Below are 23,998 nucleotides of genomic sequence, written 5' to 3' on the forward strand. Positions count from 1 at the left end.
ACCTTATGACAATCGTTGCAAAAGATATTCAGGTAACGATCCTCATATATCTTCGGTACGGGCATCATCAGTGCCTGAGCATCCAAGTACTCCCACATTTTAGTCATATCAATAATAGACGTTTGGCACGTAGGACAGACATAATGGCCAGATGCTAGCTGGCGTTATCAGCGGCACCAGATAATCACACAATTTAATGAAATAGAAAGATAGAACCGGCTCAATAATATTGTACTTAATGGTCTGAGTATTTATGTTTTTTTTTGTTCAGATAAGAGTGAATATAGATAGTACAGCCATAAGTTCTGTCAGTCAAACAAATCTTTATTTCTCACGAAGTAATAAACCAAATCAATCGAAAAAGAAAAGGGAAACACAGAGCTTTCAAACAAAAAAAAGTTTATCCAAAATGGCTGCCGCTAGCAGCGATATAGGCCCGAAGTCTGTGAGGCCATGCATCGATTGCTTCACGCACGGTATGAAGCGGCATTTATCGAGCTGCACGCATGATACTGGCCTTCAAACTCTACAAATCGGTGTAAGTTCAGAGGATTCAAATCTGGGCTGCCTGAGGCCCATTCATCCGGGGTTATGAAGTCAGGAATATGGGCCACTAATCACTGCTGAATTATCTTGGCTTTGTGAGCGGGGGCCGAGTCCTGCTAGAAGCACCATGGCTTTCCAGCGGCCTGTCAACCACATCAGCTGTTTTGCGGGATCAAGCTAATGCCCTAAAACGAATCGTCGGTTTATCGGCAGCTTTTTTAACACACTATGATTCTTTTTTGGCGTATTCCCACATTGGTGCAACGCAATAATCGCGATTCTTTTTTCGTAGTTACCGAACTTCAACGCGTTGTCGTTCACCCGACTGACCTTCAGAACCTGAAAATCTGACGGAAGTAGAGTATGGTTAGGTACTCTCCGGCGTCCTAACATTTCTCGCTATACGCATCGACTGACAGAACTTATGGCTATACTATGTATATCTGAAAATCTGTGGCCATACTCACCAATTGGTCGAAACACATCTTATGTAGCAGATGTCCACAGTCCGGTATATGGCATGGTATCCTCGATGTGTGAATATCTCCCAAGCATACTGGACAATTCGATCGGGAAATGTTTTCGACGCACTAGAAAGCAAAAGGACATTGTTACAAATATTATTTCCGGAAGGATTGGGTTTCCACTTACTCTGTGTCCTTCGATTTTCAACTGGATTGGCAAACACATATTGCACACTTCACAATGGAAAAAGTTTTTTCGACCTCCTATTCTGCAAATTCCGCAACCGTAGCAATGATACTGTGCCTTGTCTTCATCATCAAATAGATTACATATTAGGCAGGTGTACTGTAAAAAGATAAAGTGTGTTCTATTAGAAAGTCGTAAGTAGGATAAAAAGATATAAGTTGATTAAGCTTCTTTTTCGGCATTGTGACCTCAAAAAAGAAGAACGTTTTGTATGTTCAAATTGAACATTTGTACATTATCCTTACAATTGCTTGAACATCAGTTGATGCCTTTCTTTTCAAGGTTTTGTTTAAAGTAAAATCGGTTAAATGTCTGATTGCCTATTCATCCGTCTGTCTAACTGTTTTGTTGAAGGATCGAGGTGGTCCACAGACCCCTAATTTTGGGCTTAGCACACAAGTTTCAAAAAATAAATGAAGACGGCTTCACGGTTTCGTACCAGGGCAGAGGCAGCTCGTTAGGTGCTGCCTCACCTCAAAAAAGAAGTAAGTTTCCCCACCCCCCCTCAATTTGGTCCGGTCTGGCATCAAGTGGATGTGGCCTTAGGATCCCTCAATCCTTAAATAAAATATTTCAGCTCTGGCCAAGCTTTGGCCTAAAGTATGGGCGGATTTACGCTCAATATAATTCGCAGTCATGTCGTGTTTTGTGAAGGGAGCATTTAACATTAGCGAACCACTTCGGTCACGATGCTCCCAGGGCGGAGATGTGGTAGCGTCGGACAAGTTGCCACTGCTCTGGTACGAAACCGTAAAGCCGTCATCGCTTATATCTATTGGTTCGAAATTTGGTGGAAAGGTTGCAACTGTGAACCCTCACACTTGCAATGGCATCATGTTAGGTTCAGCTTAAGGACGGCTACATACGAAAGGGGTGTGTAAAAAATCATTTCCCTTTAGGGTAATAAATGAAAGGTCTCAGTTAGCACTTTACGTTGAAAGCTTTAGAATTGATAATAAAGGTACTGAGTAGCTACAAAATCTGAAATAAAAATGGAAAACTACCCCTATATGATGTCTAGGCGTCAAACTAACTTCTTTATTCAAATAATAGTACATTTTCATATTATCTGTAAATTGTATGGAAACCCCCGTCCTAGAATCATGAAAGTAATGTAGCCCATAATATAAGGCACGATATTGAAAAGTTTGGTAGAAATCTTACCATGATTAGCAACCTATATGTTAACCCAACATTTTAATAACCGCAATTAGGGTTTAAAAATAACTACAGCAAGTTCACGTTCGTTTAGACGTAGACATTTTTACAGACAACCCTTGATGGTGTGACTTCATGCAGTATTGTTAGTATAAGTTGGGAAATCTTCGGTCGGATCTACCTTCTTAGTGATTCGATTGTTTTTTGTGGGTTATTCTGAGACACTTTAAATGTCGGTTACCTTACAAGTAAAAGTTACACGATATTAGCTTTAGTGAAGGAGGGGGCCATGCGATATCTTCATTTCATTGACTAAGTACTGAGTAAATTGTGAAGAAAGGGATTTTGCAACATGTCCGCATACTTCTATGAAGTCACTGTCATAGCTTTGTCTAAAACAAATCTGAAAAAATAGCCGCTGTGTTTGGAAAATATGTTGCCAACTCGATCAAGGGTTCGGATTTGGCTTTACACACGAAGTATTTTCAAGCGTGGATTATATCTTTGGTTTCTTAAATTTCTTTATCGTCGTTGACAATGTGTGCTAAGAGTCTATCTTTTAGTCGCTCAGGGAAATGGTACAACTTCTTTTACTTTGAAAATAGGTGCGAAAAATGACACGCCGCTCCCTATCTGCATGAATGGACAAGGCATCGAAGGTGTCGATCAATTTGTATATCTGGGAAGTGTAGTTTCTGCCGACAATGGATGTTGCCCGACGCATTAACAGCACTGGATCCGCTTTCGTTATAATAATAATAATCGTTGGTACAACAATCCATATTGGATCAGGGCCTTGAAGTGTGTTAGAGCACTTCATTCAAGACAGTAACGGTGCACTACAGGATTGCAGTACCCGAGATTATTACCCTGACTTGACTCAGGTACTCATTTACAGCTGATTCGACTGGTATCCGACGTCAAATCACGATGTAAATCACCCTGCCACCAGTGTGATTCGAACCGCGACCTTCCGTATGACAGCCTTGTGCTCTAACCACGCAGCTATCCGGACACTTTCACGCTTTCGTTGCTTTGTCGAAAATCTGAAAATGGATTTATCTCAACACCAAGATCAAGTTGAGATTGTTGTGGGCTAGTATTCTTTCTGTGTTGCTATATGGGAGTAGCACATTGGAAGTGACTACCACTGTCACTCGAAAGCTCCAACCCTTCGTCAACATCTGTCTGCGTCGTATCATCGGAAGATGCTTGCTTGGAATTATTTTAAACGAAAAACATGGTCGGTACATAGGTCTGTTACCGTACCCATTGTGATCGGAAAGCGGAAGTAGCGATGGATAGGCCACACATTAAGGAGGGGCGGTAATTGCATTGTTGGCTACGCCATGCAGTAGAACTTACTATCCTAGATTGCTGACGAGTGGACCACCCTAAGAGCACATTTGGCGCATAATAGTAGAGGAGGAGTACGAGAATCTCGGAAAGTCCTGGGAGGAGCTAAAGTGCATTTTAGCGAACTGTGAGCGAGGGTGTGAAGATGTGGTTGTCGGGCTATACCTCACGAATTGGTAGCCTACCATTTTAATAAAATTTTTGGGAGTATTCATACGATCCACCGATCAATTGTTATGCATGTTGAGGTAAGAGGAACACAGCCGGGTGCATTCTCCCTTCCACCTTTCTTCAGCTGAGTACTTCATTATTACAAATAAAGTATGTCTCCTTTAAAGCGGGTTTTAATTATTTCAAGGTTTAGTTCTTGGTTCTTGCGAATTTCGGTATAATTTGAAATGAATTCTTCAAGAGCTGCCTTCTGCCATTACATATTGTACGCTTTCCAACTATCAGTTTACGTGTGTATGTTTGAGGTGAGAGAGAGGAAACTATCAGTTTATTTCTCGGTGTGTGAAATTTTTAGGTTACTTATTCTTGTTTTTTTTTTTGAATAAACTCCTCTTTGGTTCTGAGTGTTGGCCGACTATAAAGGACAATGAACGGCGCTTCGTGGTAATGAAGACGAAAATGTTACGTTAGACAAGCGGAGTAACACGCCATGATCACGTCCGAAATGAGGATACTCCTGACCGATATGAAGTTGCACCGATCGTGAAAAAATTGCAAGAGACAACATCGAATTCGATGGAAAACAATGATGGAACAATGGAATGGAAACGATGGTTTGATACATTGGATGGAGATTTAAAAGTTTCGCGACTGCATGCAGATCAGACTTTTGACAGGACAAAATAGCGCAACCGATCAAGCCAGGTCGATCCCCCCCAGAACATATGACAAAAGTTCATTGCTCCAGTTCGACTCTACGATTTCGGAGAGCGTATTTCACTAGACGGAAAAATTGATACCAATTCTAAAGATTGAAAATAATGCTATTAAACGAATTAGCACTCGTAGTGTTGAGTAAATGAAAGTCCAACGCAGCGATGCAATTGGAAGGCATACGGAAACACCCAACAACTTAAATTTTGGATATGATTATGTACATAGTCATGTTAAGTCAATAAAGTGCTGGTCTCGACCTAAGATGAAGGAGGATAATTTGAGGTAAAGTATTCAAGTATTCTGGAAATGAAGTAGTTTGGCACGTTTCAAGGCCTAGATCCATTACTAGTATTATTTTTCATAAAATTCGTGGTTAGTGTAAGTAGCAAGTGGTGGCTCCTTGACATGGGTAAAACGTTTGATTTTGTATGCTAATCATAAACGAATCCGTTATGAGCTAAACTACACCCTTCATTGGACCCCTCCCTCTGCAAATTAACCTTTATCTTTCTAAAAGATCGGGAAATCTAACTAAACGTTCAGCAACAACTGCTCTTTCCTTACACTAATCTAAGAGCGTTCCAAGCTCCGAACTGCATTCTCTGGTTTGTCATTATCACGGCTGGGACACCAAAACGTGGAATCCACTCTCGACGAAAGGCTTCAGAACATGTGCTGTAATGTCCTTCAGAGGTATGTACCAGGCCACCGAGCAAAACCGATCAATGACTATGAGGCATTACTTGAAGCCACGCGAGTCTCCTTTAGGGCCTACAGTTTCGAGATGTAAGGTGCAGACGCAGTTTGTTGACCTAAAGAATACACTTACTTCCTTCTTGACATGCCTAGTGACCCTACATTTCTGGTAAGCGATGCAATCTCTGGCCAAAGAATTAACGTTTTTGTATATGAGGGCCATGAATTCTTATTAGCAACTACTCAGTTCGTTGTCTGAATGCCGAGATGCGCAAGGTCGCGAAATACTTCCACACGTGACGGTGAGCAAAAAGTAGGAAACTCCTTCAACGTCTATTTGGAGTCTGATGGCAGGCTCAGAAGAACTTTTCTGTCATTCTAGACTACACCGAAAAATTAACTGCGGCTGCGATGTTGGTCTCAGAGATCCGGGACAAAGGGTCAGAGACTAAGTTCCCCGGTATATGTTAGGTGTCCGAAGTAAACTGGCTTATGAAAGTTAAGCGCCGAAGTTAGTGAGGGGATTCTTTGTTGGGCCTTTGTGTCAAGGCAAATGAGAGAGGCTTATGGTCCGTGAACAAGCTAAACGACCTGGCTTCAAGAGAAGTATTTGGAAGTATTTGATGTTCAGATACGGGGTTAACAGTTCACGGTCTTAGATACTATATTTCCATGGAGTGTAATTCAACTGTTTCGAGGCAGCGATGAATACGGCTAGGATCGCATAATATTGAGGGAATGCCAAAGGTATAGCATCTACCAGCTGTAGTCTGGTGGTCTCGAGAAGGAGAAACTGGTGAAGAACGACTTTATGAAGGAAACGATGGTAGCAGTTTACCATGCCCAAAAATCTTCTGAGGTCTTTTGCTGTCTTAGACAGCAGAAAGCTCCTATCTTGTCTGTGTCGGGTTGTACATCGACAGGAGTGAGGAAGTGGCTTACAACTTTCACCTGCGGTTCGAGGAATTCGTATTTTCAACGTTGGTAACTAAGTCATGGTCAATGAATTGTTGAGAAATGTGCTTAATGTTTGCACTCAGTGCAGGAGGCGATCATAACATCATCTAAGAGGATGAAAGTTCAAGTGTCGTAGTAAAGTGATTAATATGATGCAGAACATCGTACATAGCTGGCTGAGAGATTTTGCTTGTGGTAGTAATGTTGCGGAATTTTTGGAGTGGGCGAATACGTGGATCAGGAATGCCTTAAAAAAATGAAAAGAATGTTGTTCTGGGAGGTTAACATTTTCCTTGACGACCAAAGAGATATTGTGGGGTCTACCCACACTTAACTATACTGCATATCCTTCAGCGGTCCATAGTGACACAGAAAGTCTGCATCCAATATGGGAATACTGATGTCCACAAAAATGCAACGCTAAAAAAAGGTCCTACGTAAAAAAGACCTACGTCTAATTGCCTGTAACTGTGAGTGTTTATGGGGCTTCGACTTTACTAATGCTAATTCCAATGGTCGCGGAATCAAATTGGTGGATCTGTTGACGAGGAGGTTCGAGACCTCCGCACCCGTTTCTACTAGAAAGCGCCTGCTAAAGGGGGTCGCAAACTATAGGAAGATCTTGTCTAGAACTTACCTTCCTGACAACATTTAGAGCTAATTATATTTAATTTTTATCGCTGGAATTGTTTTCAAGTGAACCAAATAAGCAGTTTGAGATCCCCCTTCCCCCGTTACTAAAAGTCCAAAATATAATTTGAGGTTTTAACCGATAATTGAATGCCATAATAAGAAACTTTGTTCTACGTCTCTGTGTCATTTGGATTTTAAAAGTGTTTTTCAGTTTTGGCTTAAAGATTCTGTTATGATAAAATGTTACTGGTGATGGCCGAAAAACCATCCTGAGCGGCCAAAGGAGACCCACAGGGGAAAGCTATCCTAAAAACCAAAAAATAGCGAAATTGATCATGGAGTTTCGAACGCAAATATTGAAGTCTCATCGACGTGTTTCGTGGATATATGCTTGCACACCTCTCTGCTAGCCAGGTTCCGGAATGTGGAGGGGTATGGGTCCTTTGAACACTTCGATCACTCACGTGTCACTACATAGAAATTCTTGTGTCCTTTACTGATACGTGGGTCCACACCGGAACCTAAAAGTTCATCAAACATTGCAATGTTTGATGTCGCCCAAGCCTATTGTAGGATAGTCACGCGAGCTAAATCTGAAAAATGAAAATAAAAAAAATGACGGATCCATCACGCGTAAAGGCGTGGAAGTTCGGCTACGATTGAAAGGGAAGATCCACGACGGATCGGATACTCAAGCGATGCTTCTCATGCCTCTGATATGCTATGAGGCGCGACCTTTGAGTTTGCTACCCTGCTTTGCTATCCAGATTGCAGAATGCCCCTCATATGAATACCGCGTCCACACTAGCGCCAACTCCTTCAAAGTGACTTTTTGTATTTGCGATCCTCCAACAAAATGTAGAAATATCACCCTTGCTTCCAATAACAAGTAAATCATTACTGATAAGGAGCTTCTGACTTAAAGATGACGCGCAGAATGTGGTGCCAAGCTTCCGAAAACACCAATAATGTTCAACGAGCCCTCGTCGTGCACTATTCACATGAGTCCGACTTAGAAATATGAAATTTCTCCTTTCTGCTCTCACTTCACGAATTCCTATCACCTAACTTCCTCTGACTTTCCGCGGAAATTCCTTATTCGAAACCGTCGAAGGGGAATTCCAATCAAATTACAGGAGGGGATGACTCAGTAACGTAACTAATGTCTACATCCCATTTTTGATGTTTCACTCGAAAGTGGGAAAAGCTGGTGATTTCGACCAAGAGACACACCGAATACGTTTGCTCCAAAAACTGAACTCCTCCGCCGAATCCAGCTGATCAATGTCTTAGCCTCACCAGAAGGTTCGGACCCAGCTAATCCAGGTTCCACCGACCGCGGTCTTGAAGTTCGAAGTTGGGGCAACAAAAGCAAAAATTACATCAAATTTTTGCATTGCTAGTGGCACCTACATTCGCCTCAGCCAAGGTTAACCATTGGACCTACATTCAATAATATGTAATCTGAGCAAGCTTATGTGCAAGCAGAAGGATAAACGTATGAACATTTTGCCCGGTCAATCCTCACTTGCACTATTAAAGAATTGTTATTAAATATAAATTGGACTTTGTTCAAATTGAAATCGATTTTAGGATTTAGGGGAAAGCTACCAATTGTTAGGTTTTTTCTTTAAAATAAATAAAATTAATAAAATTGAGAGGAGTATATTGTGTTAAAACGGGAGAAAAAGAGAAAATATTACATATTACTAGATGGATTCTCTCGCCAGATTGTCTCTGGATGAGGCGGATGAAATACTGTACATATCGCAAAGCCGCGGACACTGCAATTCCTATGCGTTTGTGTTACCTTTGGAGTTTGGTAAGAATAGTAAAATTTATAGCAAACTTTCAAGGAGCGTGCCACAAGAGATGGTTTCCAGTAAATTTCCGAAATAGGATGAATTATTATTATTCACTTAATTCTCAAAACGAGATCTGCTATTGTGGTGCATAACTTGGTCACTAAGCTCATTCTAAAGATTATTCGCTGCAACTTAGTATCAGATTTTATTGCATAAAACCATCTTCGAAAACTTTGATTGGTGTTTTTGTGAAACATGTCTTCCACTTCCAACCAAAATGGAAGCGGAAGTCCGTCCTTGGCATTCCCATGAATTGTTTATTAGATTAAAGTTGGTAAACAAGGTATGAATATGCAAATGCAGATTCCGGTTGGTTCGGAAATAGACCAGATAAATGTATCATCGGAAAAATACAGTTCAAACTTGGCTAAGAGACTTGATTTTCAGGAAATAACCAGTTCAGCCAACTTTAGTTATTCCTTACACTAATGTTCCTCTAAGTTATGCAAAATCTGCAATTAAGTAGTATTTATAATAGTTCTATTCAATACATTCAAGATACAAATTTTTCACGCACTGTAAGAGTGTTAAAACTAGGCATGAATAAACTTAACTCAATTTGAGATGAATTTGACTTAATTGGTTATTCACAGTGACCATAGATACATATCCATATGCAAGGAGACGAATCTTTTCCCAAACTAGATTCACTTGTAATTTGCATAGTATAAGCTTGCTTACAGATATAGTGTTCGCCGAAAGATACTATGTATTTTCTGTCCACATCTAATGAACAGATATTCAAAATATTTGGTTACAAAAAAGGTGAGAATTTGTTACTGATGGGGTTATTATCTAGAGGAAAATAGATTGCAATTACATGGAAAATCTTTCACATTCCTTTGTAAACATCGTCTATTCATCCGAGGTCACTGATTGAATCTTTTCAGAAAAACCCCTCAATGCCTTTAAAATCCTTTATGTGGTCTGGAATTGTTTTCAGATTTCACGGGAAATTGTAATCAATTTAATTTAATAGAAAAATAACTTTCATCCTAAGCGGGTAGCCAGGGTCTTTTGCTCGGGGTACATTAATGAACTATTTTTCCATTCATTTCTGTCACACATTTCTCATTCAACGAAATTGTATCATTTGAATTTTAAATGGTTTTGATGTATCAATTGTTCCTAATCAGATTCGTTTGCTTGCCAACTGAGGATGGGGTACTTCTGACGACAAAGAAGATTTTTGGGTTTTGTAGTTCGAGAAAAAAAATTGGGGTTGTATTAGTCATTTGAAATCTTCTAGAAGAGCTCAGTCTGCGACGCGAAATTTGTTAGCTGAGTTCTCTTGCTATTGCTGGAAATCGAAACAGTAATGAATCTGGGACATTTGACATAGTATAGTGAACAAATTCATACCATACTGTCAGCAAGGGGATGAATCACAAACGTCTATATCGTACATAGGCAATGTCAAGAAATTCTGCCCGCAGTTTTCGTCTATTAACTTGTTTTCGAGCTGGTGGGGGTTGTACTAGTGCAGCCTCTATGACGTAGGTTGAAAATTCCCTGTGAGAACTAAATAGAGGAGATGCAGTGCAGTGAAGGCAGCTATATCCGAAGTGAACTGCTTTGAGGCAAGATAGAAACGTCGGATGCAACCAGTGGTTGCGGAGGAAATGTGGCCGGGTTTCCCCTCCGTGCATCTTTATAAAAAATTAACCTAATCCGAAGGAAAAGCAGCAGGAGACATTTTAGCCAAATTATCTCGCGGTATATTGACGCATCAGAATTTTAAAAGATTATAATCAAAAGTATCTGAAATGAATTGAAAGTTGCATCATTGGATATACATACATTGCGCCTGTATGATAGGTAGGACTCAGAACACGTAACTTCGGGTACTTAAACCTTACCTTACCTTTATGCTTATAGCTCCAGAAAATTTTAGTTTCTTCTTCTTCTTCAGCCTTTGTCCCGTTCACAAGCGGGGTCGGCGCGTCGTGATTGGTTTCGCCATTTGGCTCTATCGAATACCTGATCTGGGTGCAATTTCGAGGCAGCGTTTCAAGCAACCGTTGTTTCGGCCTGCCTTTTGGTCGTTTACTATCGACTTCGATGTTCAGACCATTCTTGGCAAGTGAATTCTCGTTTGCACGAATTGCGTGACCATACCATCGACCTGTCTCGCAATTTTTCCACGATCGATGTAACCCCATAATGATCGCGAATATCTTCATTTCGGATGTGATCAAAACGTGTCACGCCACTAGTTCAACGCAACATTTTCGTCTTCATTACTTCAAGACGCCGTTCATTGTCTTTTATAGTCGGGCAGCACTCAGAACCATCCATGGCGACAGGACGGACGACATTGCGGTAAATTTTAGATTTGAGACGTTCGTTGATGCGTCGATCACAAAGAACACCAGTTGTGGAACGCCACTTCGTCCAGGTTGCGTTAATGCGTAACACAACAGCTTTAACAAGTCACGAATCATAGCCAAATGACTCTCTTTGCGGAGAAGGACCATCAGTTCATTCCAGCGAATATCAAAATAGTAATTAACCAACCAAATATCAGAATTTCAAGGTTTTTTTAGCCTCTGCTTCCGGGTCTGGTGACTGGATGTCGGATATCAGTCGACTCATTTGTGAATGAGGGTCTGAGTCAAATCAGGGTAATAATCTCAGGCGAGCACAATACTGACCACATTGCCTGCTACAGTGTACTGTAGTGTACCGTCACGATCTTGAATGAAGTGCTATAACTCCAATATGGATTGTTGCGCTAACGATTATTATTATTCCGGGTCTATAACTCTGCTAAGGAATCCATTATTTGTCTATTTATAGATTTTTTATGAGATTCTGGATCTATTCTCCTTGGAGAAGTTCTTCAAATTACAATGCGTCACAAATTTTCTTTTAGGGTCCAGTTTAGGATCTTCAAAATACTGTCTAGCTAGGTAAATATTATCCTGTGTAGTTTTTATTATAGGGAATTGATTGTGAAAGCATTAAGAACTGCCAAGAGACTCCTGAAAAAATAGGAGCGAATTTGGTGGTCACCTACCAGAGGGGGAAAATGGGCTATAAATGGGTGTATAGGTTGCTGGGTCGAAAATGTGGACAAATCGACGATAAACACGAGGGCGGGGGGGGGGGGGTTTCTCTCTATCTACAAGCCTGGGTGTTTTGCAATGAAAAAGGCAGAAGTTGAGTTTGTAGCCGAAAGCACAACAAGCGTATTTTTTCACATCAGCGTTTTACTCAACGTGGGGGGATTTCACTGGGTCTTCCTTTTTGTTTGTCCGCTACGGTGTTCCGTCTCTGGTCCACTCACTAGTTTCACTGTAATCTGCGGGAGGAGAATACCGGAGGTGCGATACCACCGCTGGCAGCTGGCGTGGTCAGGGTGCCCCCTTTTGGCGGCGCAATCTGGTGGCGTGGTTCCGCCAATTGGAAACGCAATTTGTGTTGGCTGGTGTCACAATGGACGCCACGGGTTTTAAACACGTCCTCATTGGTCTCGACGAGGAGTCCATAGGATTATCTGAGTGTGATTACGCGGTATTTCTAGCGATTTATTATTTGAAATAATAAAAAAATGTTTTTCCTATTCGCTAGTGTTGATTCATATTTTGCAAATACGGATATTTCGGATTAGTTTCGAACGTGCTGGAGGATTGCTCTTAAGTCCGGCTGAAGGAGTAATTCATACGACGAAGCGAAGCTAAATCACTTGCTAAATCAGCTGACGTTAGGCGACCGTGCCCCCAGCCAGTTGCTTCGAGAAATGAAGCAGCTGGGTGGGGATAAAGTCACCTCTGAGTTGTTGAAGTCTCTCTGATTGCAGCGGCTCCCGGAAAGAACCCGCATCACCTTGGCCTGCGCGGACTCGGGGTTGCTGGAGGTGCTGTCAGCTACGACCGATAAGGTATACGAGGTATGCGTGGTCCTTGGTCGCAGAGGTTTCTCGAGACGCAACTCGGGAAATCGATGAATTGAAAACAATGGTGACGACACTGACCAGTCACGAAACTTACAGCGACGGTAGGTACGTTGCGTTCGGGGAGTAGATCTCGATCGCAGTCACATTCGAGATCTGCTGTCTGAAATGGGCGTTCGGGCAGTCGTACGCAGGGACCTTCATCGGCTTCGACGATTTGGCAGTACCACCGTAAATACGGAGCTCAAGCGACTAAATGTACGATCGTATTCAACAAAAAAGAAATCTCGCTGGGTGCCTCGGCGACGGTTACCCGAAGCGCAGTAGTGATCGACAAGGCCGCTAAGGTGACGGTTCTCCCGGTACACCGTCCATATACATTGATACTGCAGAACCTACCACTGACTGCGCAAACTCCTCTCGCATCCACACCTATGGCTATAGGCGGGTGGACGTGAGCTCCGGACCGCGCCGAACGTTTTTGTAGCGATTCGTTCTGGTGGACATTATTACCCCCTATGAGCTGTTGGTGGGCTTGCAGAACAAAGCTTTAATAGACTCCGCAACCTCTTTAAAATCATCAGGGAAAATTTCCACCTGCGCAGATTACACTCATTCTATTATTTTCGAGCACTTTGCCGCATTTGCGCATTCCTTAGAAAATACCGCAAAAACACTACTGAAAATAGTTTCTCCTAGCCGGTTAAGCACGATGTGCAGTACCACATCAACACTATCGGCTCTCCAATATTCTCAAAGGTGCGTCATCTATCACCCCAGAAACTAGCTGTTGCAAGGAAAGAGTTCGATGATTTAATGAAACAGGGTATTCGCAGACCTTCCAATAGCTGTTCTACTTCACTTGGTCCCGAAGTCAAACAACGAAGGGAGGACACGCGGAGATTATAGGCGTCTGAATGCTCAGATAATTCCTGACCGTTATCATTTTCCACTTATCCATGATTTCGCGTTTTTATTTACAAATTGCCGTGTTTTTACGATCTTGGATCTAGCCAAGGCGTATCATCAAATCTCTGTCGCTCCCGAAGACTTATCGAAAACGGCTATCTACACACCTGTCGGATTCTACGAGTTTGCCAGGATGACTTGCGGCTTATGCAACGCTGCGCCGACATTCCAGAGATTCATCCACTCTGTCCTGCGAAATTTAAACTTTTGCTTCGTCTATTCTTCCGAGTCTGAGCATTCTCCTTGAGGCCGGGTCCTTCTAAACGTTGAAAAATGTAGATTCCTACAGAAGCAGGTGAAATTTCTCGACTCAGACTCAGACAAGCGATAAAAAATTTTTCCCTGCCAACCAGGTGAAGGATCTGCGAAGGTTCCTGGACATGTCAAACTTCTATCGTCGTTTTTTGCCTAAGGCCGTTCATCACCAAGCGATCCTCAACGCTAACTTGTCCCAAACTAACGACTCCCGAGAGGTTTCGTGGATTACTGAGGCCGTCCAGGCGTTTAAAACGGTCAAACAACAGCTTGTTGTTGCCACATTGTTGGCATTTCTTCGACCAAATGCACCCCTAGCTGAGGGTGAATCAAACCTGACAACCTTCTTTTCGAACCAACTCAATCCAGCTCAACGTAACTACAGCACCTTTTGTTATTTCTTTGGTTGTGTGTATCGTTTTTCCGACCTATAGTCGTGGGCTACTTGCCGCGTACCTCTCCATCAAATACTTCCGTTTCTCCAATGAGGGGAGGCCATTCATAATGTTCATGGACCACATATCTTTTGCGCTTAAACAAAAGCCCGACAAAGTGTCCCCTCGCCAACTATGGCACTTGAACTTTATCAGCCAGTTCGCTTCTGATATCCAGCACGTGTCTGAAAAAGACAACATGGTGCTATGGTCGATTACACAACAATCTCCGAGGTGCAGAAAGACGACGTAGAGCTTCAGAGCCTGAAGGCAAACTCTAAATACAAGTTCAAGGAGTTTCCTATCTTCGGCTAAAATTCCTATTTACTCTGCGAGACCTCAGACAAGGGACCTAGGACATTCATTCCGGCCGATTTTTTCAAAAATATATTTCATGCAATACACGATCTTGTGCACCCAGGCATCAGGACGATGAACCAGTTAGTCACTGAAAAATACTTCTGGCCGTACATGAGCAAGGACGTAAATTCTTGGATCAGACAGTGCATTGCGTGCCAAAAGTGCAAAATCAACAAGCACGTAAGAAAGGAAGTAGGCGTATTCCCTCGGTTGACCAAGTGCTTCCACACCATCCTTCTCGATATCATTGGCCCTTTGCGAAACTCACACGGATAGAAGTATTGCCTCACAATTATCGATAGGTTTACGCGGTGGCCTGAAGCAATACCTCTGACTGACATTAGGGCACAATCATGTGCCGAGGCCCTCTGTCGGAGTGGATCCCACGCTTTGGTGTACCTGCTGTAATTATGACGGACTAGGGAATGCAGTTTGAGTCTACTCTTTTCTTGGAGTTAAGCAAGCTCCTCGGTTTCAAACGAAGCAGGGCTGCTGCATACCATGCAGAGTTCAATGGGATGCTGGAGCACCGGATACTAAAGGTCGGCTAAATGGCTCGCGACGATCTGGCGTAGTTGCGACTCTTGCCTTTCGTCCTCTTTGGTCTTCGCACAGCCTACCGGGAGGAGTTCACGGCTAGCCCCGGGGAGATGGTGTACGGGAAGAATTTGCGCCTCCCTGCGACCATGTGCTGGACATCAGAGTAGGGTTAAGCGACTTTGGCATGGTATGTCTGCTGAGAGGCGCGGTTTCGAATCTGCGGTCGACTCCATCTTTCCGACACACGACACCGAAGGTCGACACTCCCAGGAACCTCGAGACGTGCTCGCAGGTCCTCATTCGGGTAGATGTTCCTCGAAGGCCGCTGCAACCGCCCTAAGAGGGTCCCTTTAGAGTTCTGGAGCGAGGGGAGCACTCTTTCAAGCTCGTCGTTCGGGACGGACCCAAGTGAGCTTTCTTGTCGAAACTAGAGATCTTCGATGACCCCATTGGCGGGATCTCGTGAGGGGATCAGTGGCATTAATAGATTGATGTAGAGAGAATTTGATTTCGTAAAAGAGTGGCATGGGAGAAAATCCCGAAATTTTATCTAGGTATGCGTACAGTTTTCCATAATCACTTGAAATTCATCGAGTATAAATGAAATGATCTGAATTTTCGAAAATGATCGTGGGTGTTTTGTTCATTTATCTTGCAGTCAATCTTATGCAATCCAGTTTTGATCTCGGTCCGTTACTACTGGACCTATCGTAAAATGCGCCTTGGTTATTTGAAATTCAACTCCACGCATTCGTCATGAATAAATAGTAGCTCCAAATCGAAATGAACTATTTCACTGAATTTATGATTCCACTTATAGCCTGTCCAATTGTATGTATGTGCCCTGAATTCATTTGCAGATTTTATCAGAAAACAATGATTTTGCAGTGACACCGCGAGACAATATCGCAGTCATGAACAATTTGAAATGCTCACGAGCCTTATTTGGCATAATTTCGGCTATTGTATTGGTACCACCTTATTTATCCAACCTTCTAACATTTTGATTGGATGCCAACATTGCTGCCATGTCTTCAAATAGAAAACAAATTCGTTGGAAAATTTTGTCGCCATTCGTGTCGAATAGAAAGCTATGATAGATTGTCCTACAAAGTCGATAAAACCCCGAATTAAAAATATACTTTATACGCATATAAAGCAAAATCAGTTGAAATCAAATAATTTGTCAACTTCTGATGTTGACACAAAGTAGCATTGAAAAGATAGCAAATCATTGCTAAGAGTCAATGGGAGGGTTTGATTCAGAGAAAAATCTATGGAAGGCAAGGAGAACGTGAAAATAAAACCGGCTCGATGTTATCACTCGTGATTGCCTGCCACGCATTGTTTCAATTTATTTCATTTAACAATCAATTATCGTCCCCCATCGCTTTGCAGTCAACTGGAATGTTTTATGGACCCACTACTGGGCAGATAGAAATGAATGAGAAGATATTTCTCAGTTCTAATTTATCTAGATGCATTTGAAAGACAGATGCACTTTCATAGATATTCATTTTAAAACCAACATTGACGGAAAATTTACGAGCCTCTCAGTGGCTGTTCGAAGTAAGACCTTGTCTTGGGGCCAAACACAGACATATGGGAGTATTCTATCTCAGATTAGTAGTTATGGTGGCTCAATTCCCAATAGAAGCTACGGAGCCTCAAATTGTATCTGAGAGCTGAAAACTATTTTTAAAAAGCAGTTACGGTGGGTTATTATGATTCATGGGAAAAACATGTATTTTGTATGAACGTGTTGAGATAAGGCGACCTTAAATTCTCTCAACTAATAATACCACGGTTGCGTGCTACAGAGCCCGCAGGAGGTGCAATAATGGGCTACCTATCAAAGCATAAAGCATAATTGAAAGTCAACCTGTCCATTTAACTTGGTTAATCAAATACCGCCATCGACTTCAATGTCCAAGCCAAGCACAGAAGTAACAACATCTGTAATTTCCAGACAATCATCGCGTCAAGGTTGCTGGTATCCATCTCTTCCACTAAATAAATCTTAGTTAAGTGACCGTGATGTAAACATGCACCGTTGTTTTCGAATGGGCCAATGTTCAGGAGAAAGTTTAGTAATTTCACACTCTCTGGGCCAAGATATTGTTTAAGTCTTTTGCTTTCTTGGTTATGCGGAGCTGACTTTACTCCTACCGACCTTCCCAGAGAGGCACCACATACAGTCCACCAACAAGTTTCTTTAGATGAAGTATTGTATTATATGATAGATAGTCTAGCACTGTAGCCTTTGCCACTAGACATTACTAAGATTACTGCAGTATCAAGTTCAAATTTCAGCGCCTCCACAGGTTTTTGGAGCATGCATATTTCTCTATTTGCAGATTAAGTATTTTTCCATGACTATGACTAAATAGTTGAAAGTATCTATCGCTTTTTTTTCAAAATCTTCGCTTACTAGCCGTAATTCGATGGGATACCAAATTATACTATTTGGATGAATCATGGGCGCACTTTCAGGCCAAATATAGTGTTCCACCGTAACTCAACGCTGACACTAATTTGTGTTATTGGTTGAATGACCCAAGAGTACGCGGGTGGGTTGAAGACAACAAGTGCGAAATGTATATGTTAGTATGAGATCCAGATTTTGCAGCACCTTTTTTATATGGAAAAAGTCACTTCTGATATGGCAAAATGCAGCAATAATATTATAATTGCGAGTCGTTCATATCTTTAGGGAAATTTCTATCTATTTCAGCCCCGCCGTGGATACATTGACCACCAGGAGACAAAATAAAAAATATTTTCTTTTAAAGCAGTTATTTGGTCTTAGCTCGCTAGATTTGCACAAAAACCTACAGTAACTGAACACATTAGTCTTTCTTCTTGATCTGAACTGATACTCGAACTCAGCAGATGACAGATTCTATCATAGATCCATCGCAAGGCCTTCATTATTTTCAGAGATATGTATCCCTGATACGTACACTTGTTGTGCAAAATCCCTAAAAGAACATTGCAGGGTCATAAAGAGGAAATCCCGGCCTGGGATGAAAATTATGCAGAAAATCTGGCCCTGAAGTGGAAAGTAACTATATGGTCCCTTGTATTATCTCTCCAATTTGTTTGTCTCAGAGGAAGCTCTGTGTCCGGGGGAATTACTTCTTTTCCATCTCGTGATGCCTAAGGGATTGAGTTAAGGAAGATAACTGACCGGGTTACTGCCTCTTGTAGTGACCACGGCTTTGCGACGGGAGCGGGATTTCATTCGCCTTTTTCGGGATCAATTTGATCAAATAATGCATTCTATATATATATATATACATAGTATAGCCATAAGTTCTGTCAGTCGACGCATATAGCGAGAAATGTTAGGCCGCCGATACTGGTAGCACTGCGCATACCCCACTTCCGTCAGACTTTTAGGTTCTGAAGGCCAGTCGCATGAACGGTAACACGATGAAGTTCGGTAACTACGAAAAACGAATCACGATTATTGCGTTGCACCAATGTGGGAATACGCCGAAAAAGATTCATAGTTTGTTAAAAAACCTACCGATAAACGGACGATTCGTTTTTAGGACATTAGCTCGGAACGGCGAAACAGCTGATGTGGTTGACAGGCCGTGAGAGGGGTGCCTGCGCTCCGTACATTGTCCGAATGTCATACATGCTGTGCGTGAGCGTTTCGTCGCAATCCTCTCCGTAAACAGAAACGAATGTCGGCGGAAATGAGCGTTTCAAGTCGAAATATGAGTCGAGTATTTTACGAGAAGATCTCGGTCGCGATGCGTACCGGCGGTGCATTAGCTATATGTTAACGTTAAAACTGAAGGAAATACGACGAACTCGGTGTCCTGCTCTTCTCTAACGATTTCCGGGTAAAAAATATCACAAAATTCTATATTTTGATGAAAAAATTTTTATCATCGAGGAAAAATTTAACCGACAAAATGATTTGAGTATATGCTCACAATTGTTATGAAGCCAAAGAAAATGCTCCGCGAGTTCCCATCGTCACCATCCCATTTCTGTCATGGTATGACGGGGCGTCTCATTTCACGGAGTAATTGATACTTATTTCTGCGAGGCCGGCGTCAAAACCAATGCAAGTGTGTACAAAAAGATGTTAGAGGATGTAATCGAGCCATTGAGTGAATCTCAATTCGCTGAAAAGCCGTGGTGTTTCCAGCAGAGTTCGGCCCCCGCTCACAAAGCCAGGATAATTCAGCAGTGGTTAGCGGCGCATGCTCCTCACTTCACAACCGCGGATGAATGGGCCTATGACAGCCCAGATTTGAATCCTGTGGACCACAGCCTTTGCGATAAGTTAGAAGAGACTGCCTGCGATCGAGCTTACACCGATTTGGAGAGTTTGAAGGTCAGCATTTTGCGTGCAGCTCGAGAAATGCCGCGTCATACCTGCGTGAAGCGATCGATGCATAGCCTCACAGACTTCGGGCCTGTATAGTCGCTAGCGACAAACATTTTGAATAATTTTTTCTTCGTTTGAAAGCTCTACGTTTCCCTTTTCTAATGGTGGGTGGCGGTGGGCTTTATTACTTTGTGAGAAATAAAGATTTGTTTGACTGACAGAACTTATGTTATATTCTTTATGCAATCACCTTAAATTTCGTCGCCTATTGCACATAATTGAATGCATGCGGGCGAATTGATTATACGGCATCCACCAACGCTACTGTGTATGATGTGGTAACATGAACTCTACAAGTTCAAAGCCAAGTTTAACGGAACCAGCTGATCGAGAAACAGCTGATGGGCTGAGAAGATCACTTTGACTGTTGGTGAAGAAGGTTCAGATTTCAGACTTGCTAGAAGTGGGAGTGATTTGTGCTGTTCTTTATGCCGGCAAACCGAGAAAGAGAATTTTGGCCGCGAAAAATCGCACTCATTGTCTGAAATAAAAAACTTATTGTTTCTTTTTTTTCGTTGGTGTAGATATTTATTCTTGCAAATACCGATATTTCGGGAACCACTTGTTCCCTTCATCAGTGTTAACAAGGCAGACTAGCCGTAGGACTACCAATTAAACACATCCTCGTCAGCAGAGCACTAGTAGCCTTGTATCGTTTTGACACATTATTTGGGGCTAATTCACCTGGACGGTAGTCTTCAGGTGAGGCAATTCATCGCACGAATGAGGGAAAAATGGTAGCAACACGGCTCCTTGGTAATGCTATCCAAAGAGAACCCCTCTGTGTCTGCTTAAAGTCGGTTAGTTCTACCTTCCATAAGAAAAAAGTTGTGATCAGCCTCGTCTACAACCCCATTGTAAAATTAATAGTCAGGGGATCATGCTTTTCAAATCTTGTGCAAGTAGATCTTATGCCTGGAGTTTTTCTCCGGCAATTATTGTCGACGGTCGAAGTTGGGCAATGATTTTTCACCGCCGTAAAATTTCAGACAATGCGCTAGGAGTTGAACCTCTTGAATACAGTCTTGTTTTTGAAAACCGATAAGCCTATTTAAAGGTTGCGAAAGAAAATCTATCTCGCCATGCTTTTGGCTCAGCTACGAATTTAAGTTTCCGATGAGCCGGGCTGCCCATCTGTCTCTTGACTCGTTTGCACAGGCGAATTGCCACTTACTCATTGTATATAGTGTATGCCGTTTTTCATGAGCAACCGCTTCCTTTCAGATCTCTCCATGTGTTTGTAAATGCTTCACAGTTTCCTAGCAAGGAGGGAGATGTGGATCATTTCCGCGGTCACAATCATAGCCAGTTCTAAAACAGTACGGTAAGTAGAAGCCACCCGCAAATCTTCCGTCTCTGTGCATGTACAAGGTGATTAAAGAGAGCATCAGCCTATACCTCCGAAACATAGGCCAGAATGGACTGCATCGCATTCATGGAAAGACATCTGCGATTAGAAGTAGGATTCTCAAAGTTTGCCATTAGTCGACTTAAGGTCTAGGTATACTCCTGCCGTTGATACTTTGATTTGCTTGAAAAAGCTTATCTTTGAGCCGAGCGTCACTCCAAGGTACTTAATCCTTGGCTTTAACTGTATAATCTTCTCGCTGATCGCTACCGGACGCAGGGTCGAAATAAAAAAGCCGGTAAAGATTGAATTTTCAGCCCCACCCTCGGAGGTGGTAGGGCGGAAGGGGGTTATGGATGCGGAAGGAGGGGATCCTTACTCTTCAATCCCGAGAAACATTAGAAGCGATCAGCCCCCTTAAAAGCTTATAGTGCCTCAAATCGGGTTTTCTTGTATATCATCATAGTAAAATTTGAATTGGATGGTATGTAGGAGGAAGGGCAAGGTCCATCCTTTGCAGTTCCGTCGGAGAATATAGCAACTTTCCCCTCTCAAAAATTATGGTGCCTCAAAGTGGGTGTTAAATCTGAAGGAGGTAGAAGAGCTGTCGGAGGAGAAGGGGACTTTCCTCCCTTTCCTGTATATCTTTTTTACCCCTTTCTTCGTCGAGGTTGTGGTTGACAACAAACAAAACCATGATGATATCAAAATATAAATATATTAAAGTTATTCCTACCTTTCCAAATCTTACTCCACAATTTTCGCAGGTCTCCTGTACTCGCTGCCTCGTATCACATTCTGAGCATATTAATTCTGTTAGTGTCTTCCTATCAAAATGATGATCCTCATTTTCATCATGGCAATATCGACATTTGTAGAATTTATTGCAGCAGGGTGTCTGTAAGTAGAAGAAGAAAGAAAGAGTTTAAGAATCTGGTTTTCTAGCTGTTGGAAAAAAATTCAAGGATTTGTTGTCCATGATTATTTAGTGCTTTTATTTTGTAACAATTTTCCATAGACTCCATTGTATTTTCAGATAATTATCGATATCGCAAGTCGTTCGTCCAGTCGTCGTCTATTGTTCTGGGTTTTGACCGACTATAAAAGACAATGAACGATGTCTTACGGTGATGGAAACGAAACTGTTGCTTTGGATTAGTGGCGTGACACGATTTGATCACATCTGAAATGAGAATATCCGCGATCGATATGTGGTTGCACCGATCGTGGAAAAATTGCGGTCATGTAATTTGTTCTAACGAGAATTCATTCGCCAAAATTGGTTTGAACATCGAAGTTTCAGTGACTGGCTAGATTACATTTCGTCCTCTTAGAGGATTTTTTACATTTAAGTATTATCTGATCTATTAATCTAAGCTCACATCGTTTTTAAGAGGCTATCTAAGGGAAGCTTACTATTTTCCTCCTCATTGACTTTCTAGGCAAGAGGCAATAGAAATTGGTTCTACCAATTCCTTGGTAATAGTAATAGCTGACCTTATTGACCCCATTGACTGCTTAACTCTTACTGCAGATTCGTCTTTTCTATATCCAACGTATATTATAATTTAAGGATAGATCAGAGGGTTGCACTGTCGTTTGAAAGTGGAATGGTGGCGAAAAGCTCAACTTACAGCTCATGGTTTTCCACGGTAGTTAATAGCGGATTTTAGTGAGACTTTTATGCCTGTTGTGCGCCTGGCATCTACTATCATAGATAATGCAAGATATCATCCTTCCCAGAAATCATAAAAAGAAATCATTTGAGTTGAACCATTCTTGAGACACAGCGTAGGTGGGAATCGAAGTGAGAGATAGTCATTTACATGATATGCGCTCACCTCAATGAGCAGTCGTTTTTCGGGAATTAAAGGAATCTCTCCAGTATGAATGGATGTATGGATGAATAACAGTTCAATGGATGAATGTTGCCCAATACTGGGACCTGTTCAAATATTGCGTATCCTATTAAAGCCGATGTAAATTAAAAGTCTTCTGCTAGTCCTGAAGCTAAAGAGATGATCAAGCCCTTCTTCGGGATTTGGTACTTTGAAGGTGGTATTTTTCCACTGCACTTCATCCTCCCATTGCTGTCAATAGCTTCATGCCCTGATAGTCATTTCCACATTATCTCGCTTTTTCCCAACCAAAGGGGCCGTGCGACGGCTTTTAATACTGCCTATCTGTATGAGAGAATATGGATTTTAGCACGATTGTACTTCTTTCATATATTCTTCTTGACACATAGGTTTGTTATATATACCCCCGCCTGGAAAACAGTAGTAGGTTATGTTCGTCCAGCAATGGAATTGTTGCCTTTTCTTAATGTGTGACCTACCCACTGCTACTTCCGCTTTCTCACCAACATGTCCATGGGTGTCAGGCCCATATATCGCTTTAATCCATTTATCCCAACGCCAATGATTTCAGTCCTCAATTATCGAGGTCTCGACTTTGGAATCAGGGTTAAGTGTGTAGATATGTAGATACATTGGTGATACTGCTATGCTCATTCCAAAACCTTTATCGAAGGCGTAGCAGTGAAGGCATCTTAGCCTTCCCAGAATTTTCGCAGACTATCAAGTGAAATTTTATGTTTTATACTTATATCCAAATTACCAAATTACCTGTGCAGTATCTAATACAACCGATTTATGTTTGCACCGCATTCCTGAAGCATTAGCCTGTGGCGCCTGGTTTTTTGATACCGAACCTAACTGACTTGTCATTCTTTCCCCATATTAAAGCGAGCACAGCATGCTAGTATCTTGTTTTTATTATAAAGCAATATATACTCATTAAAATGAGATGGAATAGTGATTGGCCTTTTTATAAACCCCCGATTTCGATGCAACGTCAAAATTAGAAAATAGAGAAATCTTGGAGAAAAATCTGTTGTTAAAAGCAGCAGGTGGAGTAGTTTTTTTTACTATCACTTATTGAATTAAAGCATTGGAACAATTTTAACCAACAAGT

General features: G+C 41.9%; 1 protein-coding gene across 1 annotated transcript in view; it reads right to left on the reverse strand.

Annotated features, from left to right (window-relative positions):
• The window catches only part of LOC119651997 (E3 ubiquitin-protein ligase RZFP34), a 94,124-nt gene that overhangs the window by 1,009 nt on the left and 69,117 nt on the right, over window positions 1-23,998 (reverse strand). Inside the window, exons 2-5 of the mRNA XM_038055920.1 lie at window positions 21,759-21,920; window positions 1,198-1,356; window positions 1,014-1,136; window positions 3-158 (exon numbers count right to left, since the gene is read on the reverse strand). Of these exons, the coding sequence (XP_037911848.1) occupies window positions 3-158; window positions 1,014-1,136; window positions 1,198-1,356; window positions 21,759-21,920 (600 nt within the window). The remainder of the gene's footprint in view (window positions 1-2; window positions 159-1,013; window positions 1,137-1,197; window positions 1,357-21,758; window positions 21,921-23,998) is intronic.

This window comes from Hermetia illucens, chromosome 3 (genome assembly GCF_905115235.1).
Source record: "Hermetia illucens chromosome 3, iHerIll2.2.curated.20191125, whole genome shotgun sequence".
NCBI classification, from domain to species: Eukaryota; Metazoa; Arthropoda; class Insecta; order Diptera; family Stratiomyidae; genus Hermetia; species Hermetia illucens.